Source organism: Carica papaya, chromosome 6, assembly GCF_054855325.1.
Source record: "Carica papaya isolate Zhongbai chromosome 6, ASM5485532v1, whole genome shotgun sequence".
Taxonomy (NCBI): Eukaryota; Viridiplantae; Streptophyta; class Magnoliopsida; order Brassicales; family Caricaceae; genus Carica; species Carica papaya.
Window position 1 is genome coordinate 10,041,569 of NC_142314.1, and position 25,181 is coordinate 10,066,749.

The 25,181-nt window shown below is 38.6% G+C and overlaps 3 protein-coding genes across 11 annotated transcripts; 2 read left to right on the forward strand and 1 right to left on the reverse strand.

Moving 5' to 3' along the window:
* Positions 1 to 5,250: 5,250 nt before the first annotated feature.
* Positions 5,251 to 10,162, forward strand: LOC110814650 (Nucleotide-sugar transporter family protein). Of its 2 annotated transcripts, none has more exons than XM_088223295.1 (7): positions 5,251 to 5,508; positions 6,829 to 6,877; positions 6,971 to 7,197; positions 7,896 to 8,094; positions 8,186 to 8,329; positions 8,858 to 8,932; positions 9,995 to 10,162. In XM_088223295.1, exons 1-7 carry the CDS (start codon positions 5,378 to 5,380, stop codon positions 10,001 to 10,003), a joined length of 834 nt encoding a protein of 277 aa, XP_088079421.1. In that variant the 5' UTR covers positions 5,251 to 5,377; the 3' UTR covers positions 10,004 to 10,162. The 2 variants fall into 2 exon arrangements, with proteins under 2 accessions (XP_088079421.1, XP_088079420.1); XM_088223294.1 differs by lacking the exon at positions 9,995 to 10,162 and adding an exon at positions 9,484 to 9,945.
* Positions 10,163 to 11,916: 1,754 nt separating this feature from the next.
* On the forward strand, positions 11,917 to 17,120 carry LOC110814660 (Ribosomal protein L23/L15e family protein). 5 transcript variants are annotated; one of them, XR_015821581.1, is made up of 5 exons: positions 11,918 to 12,592; positions 14,378 to 14,829; positions 15,004 to 15,832; positions 16,447 to 16,723; positions 16,806 to 17,120. XR_015821581.1 is itself a non-coding variant. In XM_088222697.1 (2 exons), exons 1-2 carry the CDS (start codon positions 12,090 to 12,092, stop codon positions 16,807 to 16,809), a joined length of 507 nt encoding a protein of 168 aa, XP_088078823.1. In that variant the 5' UTR covers positions 11,918 to 12,089; the 3' UTR covers positions 16,810 to 17,120. The 5 variants fall into 5 exon arrangements, 1 of the variants encoding a protein (XP_088078823.1); XR_015821578.1 differs by lacking the exons at positions 14,378 to 14,829; positions 15,004 to 15,832 and having other exon boundaries at positions 11,917 to 12,592; XR_015821579.1 differs by lacking the exons at positions 14,378 to 14,829; positions 15,004 to 15,832 and having other exon boundaries at positions 16,534 to 16,723.
* Positions 13,108 to 16,635, reverse strand: DOT3 (Phototropic-responsive NPH3 family protein). Of its 4 annotated transcripts, none has more exons than XM_088222693.1 (6): positions 16,493 to 16,635; positions 16,187 to 16,256; positions 14,909 to 15,801; positions 14,545 to 14,806; positions 14,337 to 14,465; positions 13,108 to 13,680 (listed from the first exon to the last, which is right to left on the reverse strand). In XM_088222693.1, the coding sequence occupies exons 1-6, from the start codon at positions 16,633 to 16,635 to the stop codon at positions 13,312 to 13,314; spliced, it is 1,866 nt and encodes a 621-aa protein (XP_088078819.1). In that variant the 3' UTR covers positions 13,108 to 13,311. The 4 variants fall into 4 exon arrangements, with proteins under 4 accessions (XP_088078819.1, XP_088078821.1, XP_088078820.1 ...); XM_088222695.1 differs by having other exon boundaries at positions 14,909 to 15,704; positions 16,493 to 16,631; XM_088222694.1 differs by lacking the exon at positions 16,493 to 16,635 and adding an exon at positions 16,389 to 16,444.
* Positions 17,121 to 25,181: the final 8,061 nt, after the last annotated feature.

Below are 25,181 nucleotides of genomic sequence, written 5' to 3' on the forward strand. Positions count from 1 at the left end.
TCTCTTAATGCCCCTGTCCTTGCAACGGTTTATCGCATCACAGATGAAAAATTGATGTGAGATTTGCTGAAAGCTCGATATTCCATTGAAAATGGACCCCGTATTTATCAACTTTGGTCTAATATATCAATGAGTAAACAATTTGGCTGCTCTGTTATGACTTACTACACAATCACGCTAGGTAAATGTAATGAATTATCCAGTCTTTCCCCCATAGCTTTGTGTTCATGCACGCAAGGAACAAATATCATTTTTTGGTTTGAAAATCTAAAAATTTACCAATTCCTAATGGGATTGAACGGTGCCTATGCCACTCTCAAGATATAGATCATCAACATGGATCATCTTCCATCCTTGGATTGAGTGTATGCTATGATTTCACGGAAAGAATCTCATCAGTGAGTTACTAGTGCCCGTAATGACATCCCTGCACTAGGCTTTACCATCTAACACCCGTGTTTGACTCTGCATACCGCACTCCAAATGGTCGTCCCTTCTACACCTATTGTCACTGGCTAGGCCACACATTCGATTGCTGTTTCACCTGACTCGGTGTTTCCCTACAGGGATGCGGACACAACCAAGGCAAACCTCACCACCCAAATCTTAATCAACCAACCTATGGTCAACAGCAGCAGATACAGTCTCGACCTACTTTAGCAACTGCATCCCAGGCTATTGTCCCCGCCACACCGTCTCTGCCTAACATGACTGGCTTGACACCTGAACAAATGCAGCGCCTACTTGCACTCCTTGAACTGCCACCATCTACCTCTGAGTCACTAGTTGCTAAGGCTGATCTTTCCATTGTATCTTAGCTCATTGACAGTGGAGCCTCTCATCATATGACCGGTAATATAGCTTTATTTTCTGCCATTCATTACATAGCTCCAACTCTAGTAGGACTTCCTGTGGCATGCAGACATCAACGATAAAAGAGGGAATGGTGTTGCTTCACTTGGGTTTCCTCCTTTGCAATGTTTTATTTGTTCCACACATCTCGGTCAATTTATTCTCTGTTGGGCAACTAATAAATTATTCAAATTGTATTATAAATTTTGCTCCTCATATGTGTGTTATACAAGACCGTTCTACGAAGAACCTGATTGGTCTAGGTAAACCACACAAGGGTGTTTTCTTGTTCTGTCCTCTACCAGTGGTTACCGCTTCTACTATGACTACTCTGGAGTCTTATTCTCTTAGGCATCAACGGCTGGGTCATCCCTCTCGCTGAAAGCTACTTTATCTTCCTAGTATTAATGTTAATTTTTCAAAAGATAATAATTTATGTGATGTATGTTGTCGTGCCAAACAAACACACTTTTAATTTCTGATTAGTTGTACTCATACAAAAGAATACTTTAGATTAATTCATTATGACATTTGGGGACCGTATCGTGTTTGTACACTTTTCGAAGATCATTATTTTTTTACCATTGTTGATGATTATAGTCGAGCAGTATGGGTTTACTTGCTAACTAATAAAAGCTAGGCCAGTAGTTTACTTCACAATTTCTGCTCAATGACCCAACGATAGTTCGAAAAATTTATTAAGATCATCCGAAGTGATAATGAGATCGAATTTGAGTCTTGGGCGATGCAGTCATTTTATGCTTCAGCTGGTATTCTCCATCTTCAAACATCGCTGGTAGACACTCCCCAACAGAATGGTCGAGTAGAACGAAAACATCGACACATCTTTGAAGTCGCACGGGCTCTACACTTTCAAGCCAATCTTCCACTCGAGCTATGGGAAGAATGTGTTCTCACAGCCACTCATCTTATTAATCACACTCCTAGCTCTATTCTCAACAGCAAAACTCCACATGAATTCTGTTTTCTGCCTCCCCTGCATATAACCATCTTCGGGTTTTTGGATGTCTTTGTTATGCTGTTGCACATCCTCGGAAAACTAATAAGTTTGCTCCTTACAGCTGTCGTTGTGTCTTCTTCAAATATCCATACGTTAAGAAGGGTTGGAAGGTACTAGACCTAGAAAACTTTATAGTTTTTATATCTCGCAATGTCCTCTTTGAAGAAACTGTCTTCCCTTTTGCTCATACTCTCCCCGATAAAGAGTTGGGGTTGTGGTCCTTGTCTCACTCTCCTTTGCTTTATGTTGTTCAATGGGATTGACATTATTCGAGTTTAGTTTCCTCGACAGAGGGAGCTCCTGTCAACATTGCCCCCCTCCATCTTTGTCTAAGTCATATTCCCCTGACCCACTTGCAGTCGATGTTTCCATAATAGATTTGAGTCGTGGTAAGAGAACCAAATGCCCCCCAATTGCACTTCAAGATTTTGTCTATCACTTAGATCATCTTTTGGCATCCAGTGGAAGCCATTCAATAGACAATCGGTACCCACTAGCCAACTATGTCTCCTGTGATCGGTTCTCTACTACACACACTCATTTTTTAGCTGTTGTTACCACTGGTGTTGAGCCTCGACACTATTCGGAGGCTACTCGCGACCCTAAGTGGTGCGCTGCCATGCAAGAAGAAATTACTGCTTTGGAACAAACCGGCACCTAGACCATCTTAGATCTTCCTCCTGGAAAGAAACATGTTAGCTCCAAATGGGTCTTTCGGATTAAGTACCACTCGGACGGCTCCATCGAAAGATACAAGGCCCGTGTCGTGGTTTGCAGTGACACTCAAGTAGAGGGCCTCGATTACACTAAGACTTTGCCCCAAGCGCCAAGCTGGTCAATGTCCGCACCCTACTTGCTGTTGATGTGGTCAAAGGATGGGAGTTACACTAGTTCAACGTACACAATGCATTTTTACATGGTGATCTTCAGGAAGAAATATACATGCGTCTGCCCTTAAGTTACCTCGTTTTTTGTCTAAATAAGGTCTGTCGCTTGCGAAAATCATTATATAGCCTCCTACAGTCTCCCAGAAATTGGTTTGCAAATTTAGCGTCCGCCTTACGCACCTACAACGTTTTCTAGTCACATGTTGATCATACCTTGTTCACTTATCATCGTCAGGGTATCTTTCTCTCTGTCCTTGTTTATGTTGATGATTTAATCATCACCGGGAACAATCCCGAAGCTTGTGCCTCTTTCAAACGCAACCTAAATGGGTGTTTCCACATTAAGGATCTTGGCAAGTTAAAATATTTTCTCGACATCAAAGTTGCACGTGGACTCTTTGGTCTATTTCTGTCACAACGTAAATATGCTATTGACATCTTGCTTGAAGTTAGTTTACTAGCTTCCAAACCAGCAGATTTTCGCATCGAGTAAAATCACACTTTAGCAACCCCCCGACAGTCCTCCTTTAGTTGATCCTTTTTGGTTCCGCCATTTAGTTAGTCGTCTTGTTTATCTCACTATCATTCAGTCCGACATCTATTATAGCGTTCACATTTTATTTCAATTTCTTCATGAACCCCATCAAAAGCATTTGGATGTTGTCCTTCTCGTCATGTACTATATCAAAGGCAGTCCTGGTAATGACATCTTCTTGTCTTTAGATAGCTCCCTTCAGCTATCCGCCTTCTGTGACTTTGATTGGGTCGTTTGTCCACTCACTCGTCAATCGACTACAGGCTACTTCATCAAGTTAGGAAATTCTCTGATCTCTTGGAATGCCAAGAAACAACCTACCGTTGCTCGTTCCTCCGCCGAGGATGAATACCATGTTATGGCCGTAGCTGCATGTGAATTATCTTGGTTAAAATCCTTTTTTACTTCGTTGGGAGTTTTTATGAGTCAACCTATGCGTCTGTTCTGTGATAACCAAGCTGCATTACACATACCTTCCAATGTGGTCTTCCATGAACGCACAAAACATATTGAAATCGACTGCTACTTTGTTCGAGAACAACTCTTGGTTAGTCGTCTCACTACAAAACATGTACATTCCTCCGATCAGGTTGCTGATATATTCACAAAAGCCTTCAGACGATCTTAGTTCTAATACATGTCTCGTAAGTTAGGCATGCACAACCTTCATGCACCAACTTGAATGGGAATAATGACGTGTCTCGAACGCGATCTTTTCTCTCAGGCGATCTCCTCATATCTCATGTATAATATATCCTGCATATATATTGTATATATCTTAGCCTTGATTTCCGGAGACTTAAGTAAAGAAAATTCTGATCTTTCCATATAAACTTACTCGCCTATATATTAGGCAATTATGTTTAATAGAAAACTCAACTCTTCTTCACAAAACCTTACTACAAACTTAACATAATGTTTGTTGTACGTTGAATTCGAAAGAAGTATATTGTTCAACCTTTAATTTTATCATTGATGATTGTAAGTTGTTTCTATCTCGTAGACCTAATGTTTCTTTATGTTGGGTTGACAAGAAAGCCAATGTACTTGTGCATATTATTGCAAAGTCGACCCATTCCCATGAGTGCTTTCATGTGTAGGAGGGCTTTCCTCTGGATATGAATCTAATGGTATCTTAATGGTTTTATGATATGATCATCTTTAAAAAAAAAAAACAACATTCAATCTAATTAATTATTATATTGTTATTTTAGTATTTAATTTATTTTCTATATAAAGGTTAAGTCTGGTAGTTTGTCCAAGAGATTTTTAATGTATTTTTAGAAAATATTTGTTATTATCAAGAGTTTGTTTCCACTTTTTATTTCGCAAAAAACAAAGTTGGCTTCCAATGTATTTATCTTTACATACTTATCAAATGAATCACAAAACATATAAAATTTATTTATAAATTTATCTCAATTTTATATAAAATTAAATATGCGCATTTTAGATTCTATTAAATTTTTTAAAAAAATAGAATATAAATTAAGAATTTGGAGGGGGAAAAGCTCAAATTGTTGGCAGGCTAGTTTGTTTTTTTCCCCTATCATACTTTTGACTAAAATAAATTCTAAGAGCGTAAAAGATAATTTATAAATAATATTTTTATTTAATTTATTTATAAATTAAATGAGCGTTGATAGTTAATTTATTTCTACAGAATTTTGAAAATTTTGCGCCTGAAACAATTGTAAATTGTATAATAACTTAGACTAACATTATATTCAAAAGTAATTTTAAATAAATTTAAAATGTTGATAATTATTATTTTATTAACAAAAAGTTCAATTATGACATTGAAGGTCGCGTCACTTATGAGACGTTGTCTTTGGAGCGTAGTTCGTTACCCCGTCCTTCGCGCGTGAGACTAACTTTCACATTCTCCGCTTGCCATTTCGGCGCTCCTGAACAAAACGACGACGTTTGAAAGGGACATGACTTTTCTCTCCGGCCAAGAGAGGAATCATTTCTGAACCGCAGTGTTTATTTACCAAAAACATCGCAGAAAAGGAAAAGAAGAAAGTGGAAGAAAAAGAATAGCAAATAGACGTGCTCTGTGGGGGTCGCCACTTGCCAACAATGGCGACGACCAAAGGGTCGAAAGGCTCGAGCCCTAGCGCGGAGAAAATGAATCAACGTGTCTGGTTTTACTCCATCTTGCTCACTCTTCAATATGGTGCTCAGCCTTTGATCTCCAAGCGTTTCACAAGGTACTTATTGATTATTCAATTGATTAGAGCATGACTGAAGCTGATTTCTTCTCTGTTTTGCAACAATTTATTAATTTAGCTAGAATTTTTAGCTTATGATTTGACATGTTTGAATATCTACTCAATTAAATGATCTTGCAAATTCGATTAGCCTTTCGAGCCTGTTTGAATTGAGCGATAATCTGCGTAATGGGCATCAATGTTTTTCGCAGCGTGAAGCAACATTTTATCTTTATTCTCTTAACTTGCAATTTGGAACACATGTTTTGGCTTATTTCTCAGATAATAGATTCCTGTCAACGGAACTTACCGCGATGAGACCTAATTTGATTAGACAGTATCATGTACATCTCTAAATAACGTTAAAGTGTTATATAAGAAGTAAGAATCCATTGGTCTCATTCTATTTCTACATGGTAATTATTTGATATAGAAAATTTAATCACAGCTTCACTTTCACTATAATAAATTTGTATTTACACTACACCAAAAGAACTGACTTAAATTTAACATGGAACTTAGTCGAGTTTGATAGCGAATTTCATTAAGCAAATGTATTTGTTTTGTGTTATTCCTATTAACTTTCACTAAAATTTACTTGAATTTGAGGGCTAATTTCATTCATTTCTTTTTCTCTATTTGTATTATTCCAATTACTATTAACTAAACTTTAATTATTTTATTTCCTGGAAGTATTTACTAAAATTGAAATTTTTTAACAAAACGCAAAGTAAATACTAAATTAGTAGGTATTTTTATATATCATCTAACCAGGAGGTGCTCTAGTGCTTTCGTAAGGGGATTTATTAGTATCTCAGTTTAAGATTTAAAACTTTTATATTGTCAGTTGCTGCTTTATTTTTTAGTAGAAGATTACTCTGCACTTGTTGCTTCTTTAGATATGATGAGAATCCAAGCTTAATGTTGGGTGTTGCCTTTTCTTTTTAATTTTTTTGGCTGCACTTTTTCTTTTTAATTTTATTTGAGGTTCACAATGTTAAATGGATTGTGTTTAACTGGTCTGCACCTGTCTTATTCTAGCTCATACCATAGGTGCTTTGGTTGTAAAGAACCAAGATTAAATAAATCGATCAATCGATAAATAAAAGTCTAATTGAAGTATATCTTTATGGCATCAACAGATACCTAATAGCTCTGCATCCTTAATGCTACTAATGGACATTAGCATCTGGGCACATTGTATAGGATAATTTACTTTCTTGCATTATGTGAAATGGTTCCATCCTTAAATTGGCAAAAAATGTTTTTATGTTACATCATTATCTGAAGTAGAATTGTTTAATATGACTTTTTCTACAGGCGAGAAGTTATTGTCACTTCGTCAGTCTTGATATGTGAGTTGGCAAAGGTAATTCTTGGATGTATTTCGTTCGGTATGAAATCGAATTCATATAGTTTAACTCTCTGCTTTAAACGTGTGTATTTTTCATGTGCTCATTAGGTGATATGTGCTATAGTTCTCATGGCAAAAGGAGGTAGTTTGAAGCGGTACTTTCGTGAATGGACTTTGGTGGGTTCATTGACTGCTTCTGGCCTTCCTGCAGCAATTTACGCTTTGCAAAACAGTTTGCTGCAGATATCTTATCGGAATCTTGATTCACTTACATTTTCAATGTTGAACCAGACAAAAATATTTTTCACTGCTTTGTTTACATATATAATATTGAGGTATCTTTCTATATCTTAATTGCATCAACTGTTATATGGAACTTTGAGCTTCATATTTGATGGAAAGCAATTTAAAGGAAGCTGGAAATTATATCAATAGTTCTTATATTTCATTCTCAACTTACTTGTTGACTCATCTTGTGATTTTGTAATCATATTTTAGCTGTTAATTCTCTGTCATACCATGTATGAGGTGATCTTACAGTTTGAAAACTATTTATGTACAAGTCATGTAACATATGCGTGTGTGTGTGTGTGTGTGCTTATTTTGAGAAGGTTTGGCAAAATATGATTATCGTTTATATAACTTGAAACAAGCCTTTTCCATGGAAAACTGACATCATACTATGAATTCTTTCTCAAAAAACTTCCGAAAACAATAATTTGTCTGCTTTTTTTTTTTTTTTGAAGTGAAGGCAGGTACACTCCTGAGGTTTGAAGCCAGATTCTCTCTGCTTTTTTCTTATTTAGCTTTCCATATTAATTTTTGTAAAACCTGCACTTTTAAAAGGAATTATTATATTCTATATATCCATCTTCTGATGGATTCTGCACATTTGAATGATTTGCAGATTTAATTAGGAGGAAACTTAATTTTCTTAAATTTTCAGACATACTAATCACTTGAGAACAATTTCTGATATCACCAACTTATTCTGCAGCCTCTATTGAGCCTAATTTCCAATATCATTATGTAGGCAGAGGCAATCAGTTCAACAAATAGGGGCCTTAATCTTATTAATCATGGCAGCAATTCTTTTAAGCATTGGTGAAGGATCTAATAAGGGTTCTACTAGTAGCAACCCTGATCAAATTTTATTTTATGGAATTGTTCCAGTCTTGATTGCCTCTGTGCTTTCAGGCCTGGCTTCATCACTCTGTCAGTGGGCTTCTCAGGTTAGTTAACTTGCCTGTCTTCTTTGTATCGAATAACATTTTGTAATACTGCCAGGTTTATTATTGTTTCTTATTAGGCCTTTTTATACAGGTCAAGAAACACTCATCTTACTTGATGACCGTAGAAATGTCAATTGTTGGAAGCCTGTGCTTGTTGGCAAGCACCTTTAAATCTCCAGATGGAGAAGCTATCAGGCGATATGGATTCTTCTATGGTTGGACTCCACTTACTCTGGTAATCGTCTCTTTCATATTTGAATTTTCACCTATCCTAATTGATGCATGTTGTTGAGAAGGTGGTGTATATCTTGGAATTGGAAGACTACATTCAACTACTAGTTTTGAAAAACTTAAAAAAGATACGGGCTCTTATTTTTTTGCAGTCCTCTGATGCTATATCTCTTTTTTATCAGCTCTAAAGCTATGTCTTTATAAGTGAAGCAAAATCTGCTCTATGGTCTGGTTTACCCATTAGGTGTAAAGTCAACACAATCATCTATATCGAAAGGTGTATGTTTGTGTTAAGTGGTTTTTGCTTGTTATGGACCCATTCTCTTTTCTGCTTGTGTTCCTGATGATGCCTGGTTTGTTCCCAAGCTAATCGCATATGACCATTCTTTTCTTGATATCTGCATGGTGATTCTAGGCTTTAGCCTAAAAATTGTGCTATGAGGCTGCTCATCTTCCACCTGCAACTGCGCACAGACTTTAGCTTTAGGCAAGTTGGTCTACCTGAACAAACTTGTTCATTTTTATGTTTCAGATTCCAGTCTTAAGCAATGCTCTGGGTGGAATTCTTGTTGGCCTGGTTACAAGCTATGCTGGTGGTGTTAGAAAGGTAAGAGTATTGACCTTGTTATCAGTAATTTTCCTGTATACATCTCAAATCTACATAATCCATTGCACATGTATAGACAGGGTGCGGGTTGGGGTGTCAGAAGAAAGCTGTTCTAAATATATAGATCTTTTGAATTTTCACTTACTATTTCATACATGTTTATATATAAATATATATATTTGTTGAAAAATAATAGTGAAATTATAACATGAGTTTGAAAAAAATAGTAATGAAACTATAATGAGCTTGAAAATAACTTGTTTGTTCTTTTGCAAACTCAAGTCACAGTGTTATAATCATTTTCAAATCTTTCTTTTACTTTCAGTAACTACTAGTTTGCTATGTAAAAAAATAAAATTAGAAATAAAAAATTAAAACAGTTTTCTTCAATTAAACAAGACCCATGACAACTAGTTTTCCAAGTTTGGTAAACTAAAGACTGTTTCAATCGGAAACTTCGAAGTTGGTCAATCAGTTCTTTTTTTCTTTTCCATTGACTTTTGATATCTAAATTATTCTAAAATAATACATGCGTGGTCAAATGCATGCAGGGGTTTGTCATTGTTTCAGCACTTCTCGTGACAGCATTATTTCAGTTCATTTTTGAAGGGGAACCGCCTTCATTGTACTGCATCCTTGCTCTTCCGCTTGTTATCAGCAGCATTTCAATATACCAGAAATATCCATATCAACTTAAGAAAAAGGAATCTTAAAAAACGTGACAGTCTAAGGTGGGAGGTATTATGATAGCCCAGCTAATAGACATTTCATCCAGTTTCACAAATTTTATGTAGTCGGGGTAAGAGAGTAACCAGAAATTCTAGAAATGTACTCACCCCTAATTGTAGGTTGTCTAGAAGTCACATTACATCTTGCATTCATTGAGACGCGAATTTGATATTTGTTCTGGCAATAACAAATAGGATAAACTAAGGGCATTTCATGTAGTCTCATGCTCTTTGTGTAATGTTTTTTTATTTTGAATAAAGCTCCTTATGCAGTGGTTATTGGTATGAACGTTGAAAGAAATTTTTTTTTTTTTTTTTTATCTGGTCTCTTTAGAAGGCATAAACTGATGCAGGACGCTGGCCATATTGTAGCAAAAACAGTGGTAATGCTTGATGGGTTACAATATATTATTAAATAAATAAATAAATAGCACAACATGAAGAAATTATGAAATAAAATTCTACTGTACTTTATTTTGTGCATAAAGGGCGTGATTGTGATTAATAAACCTCTATGTCTTCCTTTGTGAAGCAAATCATCAGAGTTGTACTTCTATTCCAAGCCTATAGCTCAATATATAAAATTTAAAAAAAAAAAAAATGTTGTTGGCAAATTTAATAGATATAACTTTTAGTTCAAATATATTTTTAATTCTTGTACTAATTTATTTTGTTAAATTTTATTTTTTTATTTTTTTATTTCTGTACTTTTAAAAGTTATTTATATTAATTATTATTTATTAATAATTGTCGCATATCTATCACGTGTTATCATATTTTAACAAGCGATGTTATCTGATTAAATTTTTTTTTTATTAAATATCATATCATATTTCTTATTATTATAATTGGGGGTTAAAATTTTATGTTATCTAGTTTGAGATACATAAAGATCAAACATAATGTTTGAAAGCTGCTAGATGTATGCCTTCCATTAATGGAGTTTAAAGAATTGAGAAAAAGATATGAACATAACCCAGTTGGTTTTTAATTTTGATTTTTAATTTTTCTATTAAATTAAAAAAAAATTATTGTTAGATATTTTGCCCGTACCACTTAACATTGGATATGAAAAATAGTTAATTAAATAATATTACATATCAAATTTAATGATATGTAAATAATATATAAATAATGGTAACAAAAACTAATAAATTAGGACTAATACGTAAATAATATATTAATAATGATAACAAAAAATAACAAATTAAGACTAATATGAGTTATTTTTACAAGTATAAGGATTTAAGAGTACATGGAATAAGTTGAAGAAAATAAAATAGTACAATAAATGTGATTAAAACTATAGCTCTTTATTACATCCTATATTTCTAATCATAAAACACAGTCTAGTTATATATATAATGGTATATATGTATAATATATTGTGGTAATATGAGTTGTAATTTAATTTTGCTTAATTAGTGAATTCTTAAGAACAAGCGGACTAAAACCTCAGTTAGAGAGTACATAGGGCTTGAATTCCCATTCCCTTGCATGTGAGTACGGGATGTTCCAACTCTGCAAATGGTGATTTTTTTTTTAAGAGAACATCACATAATATTTTCGTTTTTCTAAAAAGAAAAATAATATTATCAACATTAATTATAAATATATATTATTACAATTATTAAAGTCTAACATTATCTACTCAAAATTTAAAATATAAAAACAAAATTTAATTTTTAATTAATTATAACACAGATGCTCTACAATTTTTAAATATAAATTAATTTTGGTAATATATAATAATTATTATAAATATATATTATATAAAGATAAAATTTTAAATATTATCCACTTTACCCAATAATTAATTTAAAGATACAGTTTTAAATTGGCTTTAAATCATACATTGCATAATTTTTAAATATAAAAATAAATTTTAATACTAGTTATTTGTTTAAAATTTATAAATAAAAATAAATTTATATTTTGAGTTAATTATGATTTATATATTACATAGTTAATTTTTAAAATTATATATACGAATTGCAAATCTCATTTTACCCAATAATCTTTCAAATATTTTATTCAAAATATTGATTCTGAACCAAAATCGAACTTTTCACGTGCATGAACCTCGTTGTCAAGAGAAGCTACAGTTTATTGGTTAATTTTTCTAACTGAATAGCTACAAATTATATATTTTTTTTAATCATAAAATTGAGTAAATATTACATTTTAAATATTATTTTAATATATTTACAAAAAAAAAATTAATATCTATTGTTATCTGTACAATTCTGGACCAACTCATTAGATAGAACAGCGGCCCAAAGCAGAAACCCCAGAATTCGCAAAACAGAGAAACTCGAGCCTGCGAGAGCGACTGACGCCAAAGGAGCAAAACCCTCGCGAAAACCTCCATACTCTCTCCTCACTCCTTCAGAAGCAAGCAATTGCAGAGGGAACAAAAAGCTCTAGAGATGGGAAGCAGACTTGGAAGAAGAGTCGTTCACTTCGCAAACCTACCAATTAAGCTCCTCATGCCCAACACTTTCACCAACATCAGAGAAATCGCACTCAAAACAATTCCGTCAGCCTCCAAGATCGAGATCAAGCGCGTTCTCGAATCTCTCTACGGTTTCGAGGTTGACAAGGTCCGCACGCTCAACATGGAAGGGAAGAAGAAGAAGCGTGGGGGCCTGTTAATTGCAAAACCGGACTACAAGAAAGCCTACGTCACCCTGAAGAACCCATTGTCGATATCGCAGGATCTGTTCCCTATAAGGTTTATAGAGGAAGAGAAGCGAAGCAAGGAGAAGGGGTCGAGCTTCGTGGAGGAAGGGGATGGAAAGAAGAAACATTGGCTTGATGAGAAGGACAAAGAGAGTAGTGGAAATGAGAGAGGTAGATTTCGTGGTAGAGGTGACAAGGAGGCCATGGCATCTGGGGCGAAGTTTCCATGGAGCAGCATGAGGAGTGTAAGGTAGGGCTGTCGACAAACGTCCTTTTTTTTTTCTTCTTTTGGTGTGCCTTTTCGGGTTATTATTCTGTACCAACTTCGTATGGGATTAATAAGAGGCTAATGATGTAAGATTTGGTGTTTATGTGATTGATATGATCTGATAAGTGGATGGGAGCTGTTTCAGTAGGATATGAAGGATTGCCCTTGAAATGGTAGCTTATATGCACTGGACATGACCCATTTTCATAGCCTGGAATGTTAGAGATGCACGAGAACTGACCAAATATTTGTATTATTTTTATTAATTCTTTTTTTAATCCAATGCCTTGGTATACAATGCAAGTTCTAGACCTGAATTTTTTCCCCTAGAAACCTTCTATGAGATTTGCTAGTCATGTATTTCTGCTTGCATGGATTTTGGAGTTAGAATGCTAAGGTTCTGTGCGCCCATGGGAGAGAATAACATATAATTTACTCGTTTGATTAGACAAGGCTTCTTTTATCTTTGGAACTTTTGTTATAGTTTAACAATAGGCTGGGCATCAAGCTTTATTGTATATCTTGATGAAGCTAAGCTAAGTAATTCTACATATATAGGCAAAGAACTTTAATGTTTGTGGACTTTGCCATTGATCTTTACAAAACCAGTCAAAGTTTGGTTTGACATATGCATGATGAAATTTGAGGCTTCTTGGGTGGATTAAAAACATATGTAAAAGGATGTTTGATGTATAAAATAATTAGGACATTGATAGTCTGCTTCTCAAGCTGACTCTACTAGTAGTGTGGTTTGTTCTTTGCTGTTCGTCTCCAGTTTCTTCTTCTTCTCGTTTTATATAGAAAGATTTCTTGATCTTCTTCCAACCCAAACTCCAACCAGATTCATTCTTGTGCTTGTTGCTGAGCTTTTCATACTCTTGTTGAAGCTCAGAATAGTCATTTTGAAGCTCTGCCATCTTTGCTTTTACATTCTCAAGTTCTTCCTTGAGGGTCTTGATCTCCATGTTTGTGGAAGATTGGTTTTCCTCCTGCTCCGAAGTATTACCTTGTGCTTCTGGCTTCTTGCCTTGCATTGCCATCCTCATTTTCACTTGCTCCGAGAAAAGCACCTGCATGTCTCAGCCTCTATTCCTTGGGTGAAAAGTGTTATATGATGAGCATATTCTATTGATACCGAACATATTGACCCTATGTCTAATAAGTGCTTTTGTAGTCACTTGCTTAACTCTGTTACTCATTCCTGGAGCATTTTAGTTTGGGAATCCTGCTCTCAGATCCACTTTTAATTGATTAGTTTTAAGGGTACCACCATGGATGACCTTCATTATCCAAATGTTTGTTCCCTAAAATACTGGGATGGCGAATGTGGATAAATTCTGTAACTAAATATTTGTAGAACAGGAATTCACGCAAATACATGTGCCATTCATTGGATACCTACTCTCTGTTCAACTTAATATAATGAATTCCTCTCTTTCCTTCCCTTCCACCACCCCACCACTTGGCCGACCGTCTCAAACAAAAATACATCTTTATTTTGTCCTTGTATAGGAACTTCAAGGGTCTCTTGACATTTGGAATTTTATGCTTCTATCCTTGCATTCTAAACACTTATATCTAACTATGGGTTTTGTGGTTTATTTTGAACTCACATTTATATGAATATAACTCTTTCTTTAGAAAGTATATTTATTAATGTTACCCTGAATTTTCTATAATTCTTGCGGAATGTTACATTATTAGGAATATTTGGATAAGAAAATACCTGGATGACAGTTCTGAGAGGCAATCGATCGTTCTGTGCAGCATGTGTACATGCATCAAGTGAGAGCTTCTCGCTGTTCATTATTTTGCACAGCTTTCTTCGATCATGGTCAGATAGTGAAGGATGGGTCTGAAAAAGTATTAGGTTACAAGATCATAAAGCATTAGTATGCTTCATGAGAAGTGGATAGAGTGGAATAATGGATAACCTTGAGGTAGGTATCAATGGCTCTATAGAGACCATCGTCACATGTTCGAGCATTTCCTGGCAATGCTTCAGCTAGAACTTGAAACTTAGTGATGGAGAGATTTGGGTCCCTTGCAATCACGGCTAAGTAATTGTCCAAGAGCTTGCTAACATTAGTTTTCCCAGTCTTTTGTTGCTGTTGCTGTTGTTGTTCATGCATCAAGAAATACTCCAAAATCCTTTGGACCACATCTATGTTGTGCATTGTGCAATTTTCAGGGGAACTGGATTATGAATGAAAATCCAGGTCAGTTCAAATTAATGTAACTGATTAAACTCACCTGTTTGTATTGTTACATTATCTAGAGAGAGTGCAGATTACTCACTTAAGCAATCTTCCGTGATCTTCGTTTTTGTAATTAGGAATCAAAAGATCATTCACAGTAGCATTTTCTAACATCATTCCAACTCTTTTCTCAAGGTCTGAAATCAAAGCTGGTGATGCAGAATACACCATTGCTGTTTTCAACATCTTTAACAAGAACTTACATGAAACAGCCCCATCTTGAGGAGGAAGGATGCTTACTAAGTTTTCTATTATTGTTCTCTGTTCCTTATGTCCAATAGTGCCTTCTTCTACTCTTCCTCTCAAGATACTAAACTGCAGCTCATTCTTTCCAAAACCAAATCCCCGTAGTCCTTCCAACTGCTCATCCATCAGTGGCAACCACTTATCTGCATAATGCATGATACACTTGCCTATGATCTCTGGTTTTGCTCCCTTTGCTCTTGTTGCTGTTATGATCCTCATAAAGTGATCAATCCGAAGGGTCGCCACATCATCAAACCACCAGCCTTCCTCATTTGCTGCATCCGCAGCTGTGTTTTCTTTGAAAGCCTTCCATGCAATCGAGTCACAGCATCTTCTGACAATTTGGAGGTTTTCAGCCCATGGAGATAGAGTTTCACAAGATTTAAGAACAGTGGTGGTATCTTTCCACGAAGCAAGCACTACAAATGTGAGAAAAGACTCTGTCTTTGAAATGAGATTTCCATCTTCAAATTCTTCTGTCATTTCTAGATATTCTGATGCACATCTTAGTGGAGCAATATTGTTAGGATTCAAGTCCAATGGGAGACCATAACAGAATTTTAGGATTGTCTCAAATGTTTCTGGTCCACCTGGGAAATTTTCAAGCTTCAGGTCATATCCAAAATTTGAGATGGAAGGCTGATGTTCCAATCGGCCGATGTAGCCACATTTAGATACCAGGGGATACTGTTCAGGAGATAGAGACGATGTAGCTAAGGTAATGACAATATATTTTGACTGAAAATACTTGCATTTCTCTTACATAAACACTGTTCTTCCCGTCATAATGAAGAAAATATTATCAAGGATATTTTTCTAATTTATGAGCTGTTAGAACCTTGAGATGTCCATTTCAGAAAAATTAGCAACAGTAGTTTTCCAGTTTTATATGTTCTGTAAATCCTGAGAATCTAGTTTGTGTTTGTGCGTGAGAGAGAGAGAGAGCGAGTGTGCGTGTGTGTGCGCGCGTGCGCGTGTGTGAGTGCATGTCTGTAAGTGTGTTTATGAAGTTAAATTGCTCTCTTGCTTTGCATTGGATATTAGGCCATATACTCTCTTGTTTGTTTGTTACCTTGTGGACGTTGAAGGTTATGTCCTGAATCTGAATTGATAGGTCTGTTGGGATTTGAGAAGTCACAAACCTGCAGTAGACAACGAAGGAGAAAAAACAAAAGAAATAGAAGAAAAAAAAAGGTGATGACAAAGATGACAATACTTAAAAACAGAAGGAAACAAAAACATTTGGCAGGGATACATAGACTTAGTTTAGGTACTTTAGCTGTCTTTTTATAAATAAGTTTTCAAGTTGCGCCATGGCCTTTTCCTAACCAGGTGGATTGAGAGGCTGAATTGCCTGAACGATAACTAATTGTCATACCATGAGTGTTCTTTCTTCTCGAAGCTATCTGCTAATGCCAGGAAACTATTTGGAATGACGATACTCTGCTCGTAAACTTGATCGTTGCTATCAGAATCACTTCCTGGACTTCGTGGCTCAGTTGCAGGAAGAGCATTCTTCATGTTATCTTCCTAGTTGCAAAAGTGCAGGTGTGGATCCTCCGGTGCTTAGAGAACATGATATAAGAGAGTGGGGCATGGTTTAATAAATGTGAGAAGCTAGTATGTGGTTCTTGTATGGGGTTAGTCTGTTTAGTGGTTAGAGTATTGCTTACTCCTGTCTTTGTTTGCAGATAAACCATCAGAACTTGACGGGGATAAATGGGGTTAGTTATTATTACATGAGAAGGGAGAATGTTGGGCATGATTTGTCTATTTCTCAACCACTAATCTACACAGGTTGGACAAAAATGATGGTGTGGCTTCATGTCTACTGTCCTTATCATATCCTTCATATGTATTTATTTTCCTTGGTGAATTATGCACATCTTTTATTCTAAAGTTCTTAGGTGGAAAACCCATGTGAATTGTTAGATTTCTGATTGAAGCTGAACATGGATTGAGAAATTCCTTTTTATGAAGGGTATATATCGAGTCTCTTTTTATTATCATCGGATCTAATGACACAAGACACTAACCTAACGTACATATTTTTTTTTTATAAAATAAAAAATTAAATCGGATACTAATTCATTGTATCTATCTCAACTAAAAAAATTCAATTTTTTTTTTTTTGTACTTAGAATTTAATAATTTGTTGGGATATTAGAATTGTAATAATTTATTGGGATAGAGTTTAATTTAATTATTGTAGTTTTTATTATATTTTTTATTAGAAAATACTTTCACGGCCCCAATTACAGTGTTATTATGCCTTAAAAATATATGTTTTTGATGTAAGTAGCAAAGCTGTCAGTTGTGTTTCTTGTGGGGGGGAGATTTTACAGTGCTTTCAAAGGTTCAGTACTCTTCAATTCGACAAGCACATAAATTTGTGCCTGTGTGTGTGTCAAAATTTTAGTATTGATGCCCGGGATCCTGCAAAGCGCAGCCTTAGATAAGACAAGAAAAACAAGATGGATAATAGATCGGCTACTCCTTTGTTTCACGTGTTTTATTGTGAAGTGTTGGTTAGTTTTGGAAATTAGAGGGCGACCAACCCCTGCGCCAAATATTTTTATTTTATGATTTTGTCTTGTTTAATAATAAATCAAATTTTAAATTGTGTAGATGAATAAAAATATGCTATGGAGAAATCTTGAAAATTTACCGAACAAAATTGTACAATTTTGTTCGGATAAGATGTAAGAAAATATTTAGATAATTTTTATTTTTTATTTTTAAAGTTATAATATCTAGACAGTTGCTTTACAAATATATATATATATATATATTTTTACGTACCTACAATTAATATGAATTTTTAAGACATACAAACAAGTTTTGATTAATGAATAACATTTTGGATCTTACATTTTGATACTTCATGATTCTCAAATGAAAATTTAAAATTTTCTATACAAATTTTTTAATTCACAATTGGAATGTCCATATTTTGATTACTATTCATTAAAATAGCAACTTGTGTAAGGATCTCCAAATCAAGACTTGCGTAAAGAGAAAATACCAGTAATCTTAGTGCATATTTTTTAAATTTTTTTTAGAGATAAAATTTACTGTACTTTCTAAAATCAAACAAAATGCACTTATGTTAAAGCCTATTATACTCTTTATTATTTTTTCTATCACTTGGTAACTTTGATTTTCTAATATTCAAAGATATATTTATATCTAAAAATGTAGCGCCCGGAAAGGGGCCGACAAAAAAAAAAAAAAAAAAGCCACGTCGGCAGATACGTCAGCAGTCCCGGCCAACCGGGACCTGCCACGTGGCAAGACCACGTCGTTCCGGAACGGGCCACGTTGGCGATCCGCGTAGACGCGATCGGACGGCCCAGATCAAGCGTGCGATCGGACAGCCCAGATGCAATGTACGGACGGTCCAGATTCAATAAAAAACAGACGGCCCAGATTAAAACAAAATGGACAGCTGAGATCAAAAGGCAAAGGGTTATAAATAGAACCCTCACACCAGACCACAAACCCTAGCCGCCTGCCGCTTGCCGGAGAAGACGAACCAGAAGCCGGCCGCCGCCACCCGTCGCCGCACCGGAGAAATTTCCGACCGCCGATCGAGATAAATTTCATACTCCCGACTCGTTTTTCCACGCTGATTCCTCCTGTGGCCAAATCGGAGCCAAAATCCCGGCCAAACGGCCAGAATACACGGCCGAAGCCCAGCGGCGCCGCCGCGCCCCTTCTCGATTTTTGCCTCCGATGAAGCCCTTCCCGGCCTCCGTTTGATGCAATTTTTATATCACCGTGATCACCATTCTTTTCTCTACAGGTTGACCGAAGCCGAATCACCAAAACACGAACCTTGCCGGAGAGCCGCCGCACCCGAGAGCACCGCCGCCGGTAAGCTCCATTTTTTCCGTGATTTTTGGCCCCCCGAGGGCCCTAGGGTTGTTTTCTCGCAGGGACCGATGCGAGTGTGGCCGAATTCGGCCGAAAACGGCCAACCCGAGGCAAACCGTCGCCGGAGCACGGCGGAGCCGCCGTGCCGGAGTTGCGATATTGGCCGAAAGGGGCCCTGGGCCTAATTTGGGATTTTTTTGGAACACGTGCAGGTACCAGTAGTGCGTTTCAGTTCCCCGAGAAAAATTCAGGAAAAATTAGGAACAGCCTGTAGGCGCACTGTGAAGCCGTGTTCGGACCCCTAAACGTGTAAGGACCCCTCACCTTATTTCCTATCACGGTTTTAAAGTTCAATAAATGATAAAATGGTATTTCATGAATCAACGAATGTGTGAAATTGCTTAAGGTTGCTAATGGAGCCCAAGTCTAGTGTATTTGTCAGTTAACTGTTATTTGGCCTGTTTTACAGTTTTAAATGTAGCATGAGTGTATTTGTCGGTTAACTGTTATTTGGCCTGTTTTACAGTTTTAAATGCAGCATGAGGTTCGATGTTTTCATTTTATAGTTTCGTGTGCATATTTTACTGTTTTATTGATTATGGATTAAATGACCTGGATATTGATGCTGTACGTTGCCTGTTTAGCATAAATTGTCGTTTTGCTTGTTTGTATGTGATTGATAATGTTGACTGAGGGAAAAGGAGAATGAAAGATTATGTAAATGGAAATTGTATAATGTGTTCAGCCTGACTAGATATCCTGGGAGATGGTGGACGGACCGGGTCCGTAGGGGACCCTATCGGGATTGTGGTCTCTCATACCGGACGGGGTATGGAGATCTTATGAGTTTTGGCGCCCATACCAGACGGGGTATGGGGACGGCCCGTTTCACCCTCATACCGGACGGGGTATTGAGGTTTATAATTTTGGCGCCCATACCGGATGGGGTATGGGGACGGCCCGTTTCACCCTCATACTGGACGAGGTATTGAGGTTTATAGTTTTGGCGCCCATACCGGACGGGGTATGGGGACGGCGGACCCTATAGATCCCCATGGATACTAGTAGGCTGGTGAATGAGGAAAGGTGATTGTGTAAAGATTGAATTGCAAGGACGTGATAAGTATTATGTTGCATAGTTTACATGATTTCATAATGATGATAATGCTATTGTTTTCGTATATTGTTTTATGAATTCTATCAAGGTAAGTGAATGGTAAAGGTTTTATTACTGATAAATGAGTTTTTTGTAAATTATGCTCCATTGGTCTTTTTGTGTTTTCTACCCACCTTTACCTCCGTGACGGTGAGACATCGTGATGTCCTTACTGGGCTAGTGTAGCTCATTCCTTATTTAATCATTTCAGATCAAGAGGACATCGTTCCCGAGCCGGTTCCGCAGGAGGACAACGAAGGGGACGCCTAAAGACTCCCTAGTCATATTCGTAGTTTTTACTTTCAAGTTTCTCCTTTAGGTAGTTTAATCTTTTATATTTTGTGAGCACGTTTTTGGTTGTAGTGTAAGGGATGTTATTCAAATTTTGACTTCGCTTCCGCATTTGATATTTATAATATAATTTTCATTTTAAATTTCTGGGGCTGCTACAGTTGGTATCAGAGCCGCATTTCCTCGGACCCATCCTTTACACTAATGTGCCTTAGAGAAATACTCACCGATATATCGTTACTCAATCATTCCTTGTGAATGCAGGTACACAGGAATGAGGAGAGGAAGGCCCCCACTAAACCGAGCGGCCCCAGATAATTCGTTTCGGGAGGATTTAGACAGACTATTCGAGATGGTGGAGGCTCTCGTAGCTGCCCAACGAAGGCAAGAGGAGAGAAGGGAGTTACCCGGACCTCCTCCACTAGCGCAGGTTGAGCCCTCGCTACAGCAGGCTGATCCCGAGCCACCCCGGCAGGAGCCTGTTCCCCCACGGTACCACCCGGCACCACAGCCGCGGTACGATCCGGTACCACAGCCACAGTACCAACAGGTGCCGCCCCAGCACATTCCAGTGCCCCCACCACATCAGCAGGCGCCACCACAGGGTCCCCCAGTTCACTTTCAGCCGGCCCCAGTTCCTCTACCTCGGGACCCCGCTCCCTCCTTGATCGACCCTGGCTTCATAAAGAGGTACAGGAGACTGAACCCTTCTACTTTTTCAGGGGGATCCTCTTTCGAAGAGGCCCAATACTGGCTGGCAGAGACTGAGAGAGCTTTTGAGACCTTGGGAGTAGTTCCTGAGCAGAGGGCTGCCATTGTCTCCTACATACTGGTAGGGGAAGCAGTACGCTGGTGGGAGCTCAAGCGGGCCACCCTGCCTGTACCAGTTACTTGGGAGCAGTTTCTAGCGGCCTTCCATGCGGAGTATCTCCCTAAACACATCCAACATTTAAAGGATATGGAATTTGCTCAATTGGTCCAGGGAAATATGACAGTGTCGGAGTATGCCCGCAAGTTCCTGGAGCTGGGCCGACATGCCCCGGAGACATTGTTGGATGAGGGCCGAAAGGCCAGGAAATTCCAGTGGGGTCTCCGCCCGGCGATCAGACAGCACTTACTGGTGATGGAGCTCGAGACATATTCGGCAGTCCTTGCAAAAGTGCAGATCATAGAAAGGAGCTTCGACACCCGCCCTCAGCTAGCAGGAAGTTCTCGACCCTCAGCCCCGCTCTGCAGGCCAGCGCCTACCATGCCTGTCCAACCCAGCAAGAGGCCCAGACCTGCCGTCCAGGCCCCTCCTCAGGCTACGGGGGCAGCACGTGGGAAGATCTGCCAGTACTGCGGCAGGGATCATGGGGACCGACCCTGCTACCGCCTCAACAACACCTGTCGCATATGCGGCAGTGCCCAGCACTATGCGAGGGAGTGCCCTAGGAACCAAAATCAAGGGAGGCCTCCAATCCAGGGCAGAGTTTACAACCTTACCCAGAAGGATGCCGATGCAGACCCGGACGTGGTACACGGTATGTATACTATCTCTGGCCACATTGCTCATGTTTTGTTTGATACTGGTGCATCATATTCTTTTATTTCACATGTTCTTGCTTCCAAAATTTGTGTATCACCTGATAGACTTAATTCATTATTGCTTGTATCTACCGCTGTGGGGGAGACATTGCTAGGAGAGGTTGTCTACAGGGCATATGCCGTGGAGATGACAGATAGGAAATTGAGGGTAGACCTGATAGGTTTAGACACAGGAGATTTTGATGTAATCCTAGGAATGGATTGGCTAGCGGCGTATCACGCCACCATAGACTACTTTAACAAAAAGATTGTATTTAATCCTCCCAACGAGGAGCCATTTACAAGTTAATAAAATTATTCGGTACTGATTTCCCCTAATGGCAAACTCTTTTCTTTTTAATTCCCAGTGCCTTAATCTTGTATTTCCTCTAACTAGGAAAGCCCAAGAAAGAAGTTCGTATCCAAGAGATTTCAGTAGTCCGAGACTTTCCAGACGTATTTCTGGATGAACTGCCCGGTCTACCAGGAGACAGAGAGGTCGAGTTCACCATAGACTTACAGCCAGGAACCCAGCCCATCTCGGTAGCTCCTTACCGAATGAGCCGCATCGAGATGGAAGAATTAAGGAAACAGATCACTGAGCTACAAAACAGTGGCTTCATTAGACACAGCGTTTCCCCATGGGGTCCCGGGGTTACTTTTGCAAAGAAAGGAGATGGAACGTTGAGACTGTGCATTGATTACAGAAGGATAAACAAGGTAACAATTAAGAACAAGTACCCTCTTCCCCGGATTGATGACCTTTTCGATCAGTTGCAGGGTGCACAGGTCTTTTCTAAAATAGATCTACGATCGGGTTACCATAAGGTGAAAGTGAGAGCAGAAGACATCCCCAAGACGGCATTCCGAACTAGGTACGGACACTATGAGTTCCTGGTTATGTCGTTTGGGCTAACCAACGCCCCGGCCATCTTTATGGATCTAATGAACAGGATCTTCAGAGAATTCTTGGACCAATTTGTCATCGTGTTTATCGATGATATCTTAGTCTACTCAAAAAGTAGGGAAGAACATGCTCATCATCTCGCCCAAGTCCTACAGGTACTTAGGGAAAAGAAGTTATATGCGAAGTTGAGCAAGTGTGGATTTTGACTCGAGCAAACCGCCTTCCTAGGACATGTTATATCGAAGGAAAGGGTGTCGGTGAACCCCGAAAAGGTTGAAGCAGTACTTGGATGGGAAAGGCTGACAACAGTTAAGGAAATTCGCAGTTTCCTAAGGATGGCAGGTTATTACCGCCGGTTTGTCGAAGGGTTCTCTAGTCTAGCAGCTCCTCTAACCTGACTCACAAAGAAGAATGCAAGGTTTGAATGGAATGAGAACTGCGAGAGGAGTTTTTCAGAGTTGAAGAAACGACTGACTACTGCACCAGTGCTGGCTCTACCGAGTGGATCAGGAGGGTACACAGTTTATAGTGATGCCTCCTATCTGGGCCTGGGTTGTGTCCTAATGCAGCATGGAAAGGTTATAGCATATGGGTCTAGACAGCTAAAGAATCATGAGAAGAACTATCCTACCCATGACTTGGAGCTTGCCGCAATCATACACGCCTTGAAAACCTGGCGCCATTATTTGTATGGAGAGACCTTTCAGATCTACACCGATCATAAAAGTTTGAAGCATATCTTCACTCAGAAGGATCTCAACATGCGTCAGAGAAGGTGGATGGAACTCCTCAAGGACTATGATTGTGACATCCTATACCATCCAGGTAAGGGCAACGTAGTGGCCGATGCCCTCAGCAGGAAAAGTGCAGGCACCCTAGCCCATCTGATGGTTTCAGAATGTAGGTCCATTGGGGCTACACAGCAGGTACGCTTGCGAGACCTGAAGAGAGTCACATGTTTGGGCCACCTAGCAGTCTAACCCGAGTTAATCCAAAGAATAAAGGAAGCCCAGTCAGTCGACTCCGTCCTAATAACCCGCAAGAAGAATGCAGAACAGGGAGTGAGCTCAGAATTTCAGATCTCTGCCGACGGATTGATTCGTTTCAGGGACAGAGTGTGTGTTCCAGACGACAGTGAGTTAAGAAGAGACATCATGACAGAGTCCCATAGTTCAAGGTTCGCCATGCACCCAGGAAGTACGAAAATGTACCAAACTATGCGACCTCGGTTCTAGTGGAATGGGATGAAGAGAGATATAGCCGACTTTGTATCTAAGTGCTTGGTATGTCAGCAGGTCAAAGCAGAACATCAACCCCCGGGCGGGTTACTTCAGCCTTTACCGATTCCAGAGTGGAAGTGGGAACATATCACCATGGACTTCGTATCAGGACTACCCAAGGCACAATCGGGACATGATGCTATATGGGTAATTGTTGACCGACTCACTAAGTCTTCCCACTTCCTGGCCAGCAGAATGACTGATCCTTTGGACAAGTTGGCAAGAATGTATATCCGAGAGGTAGTCAGACTGCATGGAGTTCCGGTAACAGTGGTATCCGACAGGGATCCCAGATTCACTTCTCAGTTTTGGAATAGTTTCCAGCAAGCTATGGGAACAAAACTGTCTCTTAGTACTGCTTTCCACCCCCAAACCGATGGACAATCAGAGAGGACAATTCGTACACTGGAGGATATGCTCCGAGCTTGTGCCCTTGACTCCGGGGGCCATTGGGACGACCACCTACCCCTGATAGAGTTTTCTTACAACAACAGTTACCAAGCAAGCATCGGCATGGCCCCATACGAGGCGCTATACGGGCGTCCGTGCAGGTCACCGATCTGTTGGGAAGAAGTGGGCGATAGAAGATTGTTTGGCCCAGATTTGGTAGAAGAAACCACGTCCAAGATAGTTAAGATCAAGAAGAACATCCAGACATCTCAGAATAGGCAGAAGAGTTATGCTGATACCCGGAGGAGAGACCTGGCCTTTGAGAAAAGCGACCGGGTGTTTCTTAAAGTCACCCCCTTCAAGGGAATTAGTAGGTTCGGTAGGAGGGAAAAATTAAACCCCAGATATATTGGACCCTTTGAAATCTTAGAAAAGATTGGTACCACTGCCTACAGACTTGCACTGCCTCCTGAGCTCTCCCGGGTTCATAATGTGTTTCACGTATCTATGCTACGTAAGTGCAATCCGGACCCTTCTCATGTCTTGGCTCATGAACCGCTTCCACTCCGAGAGGACTTGTCTTATGAAGAACTACCGGTTG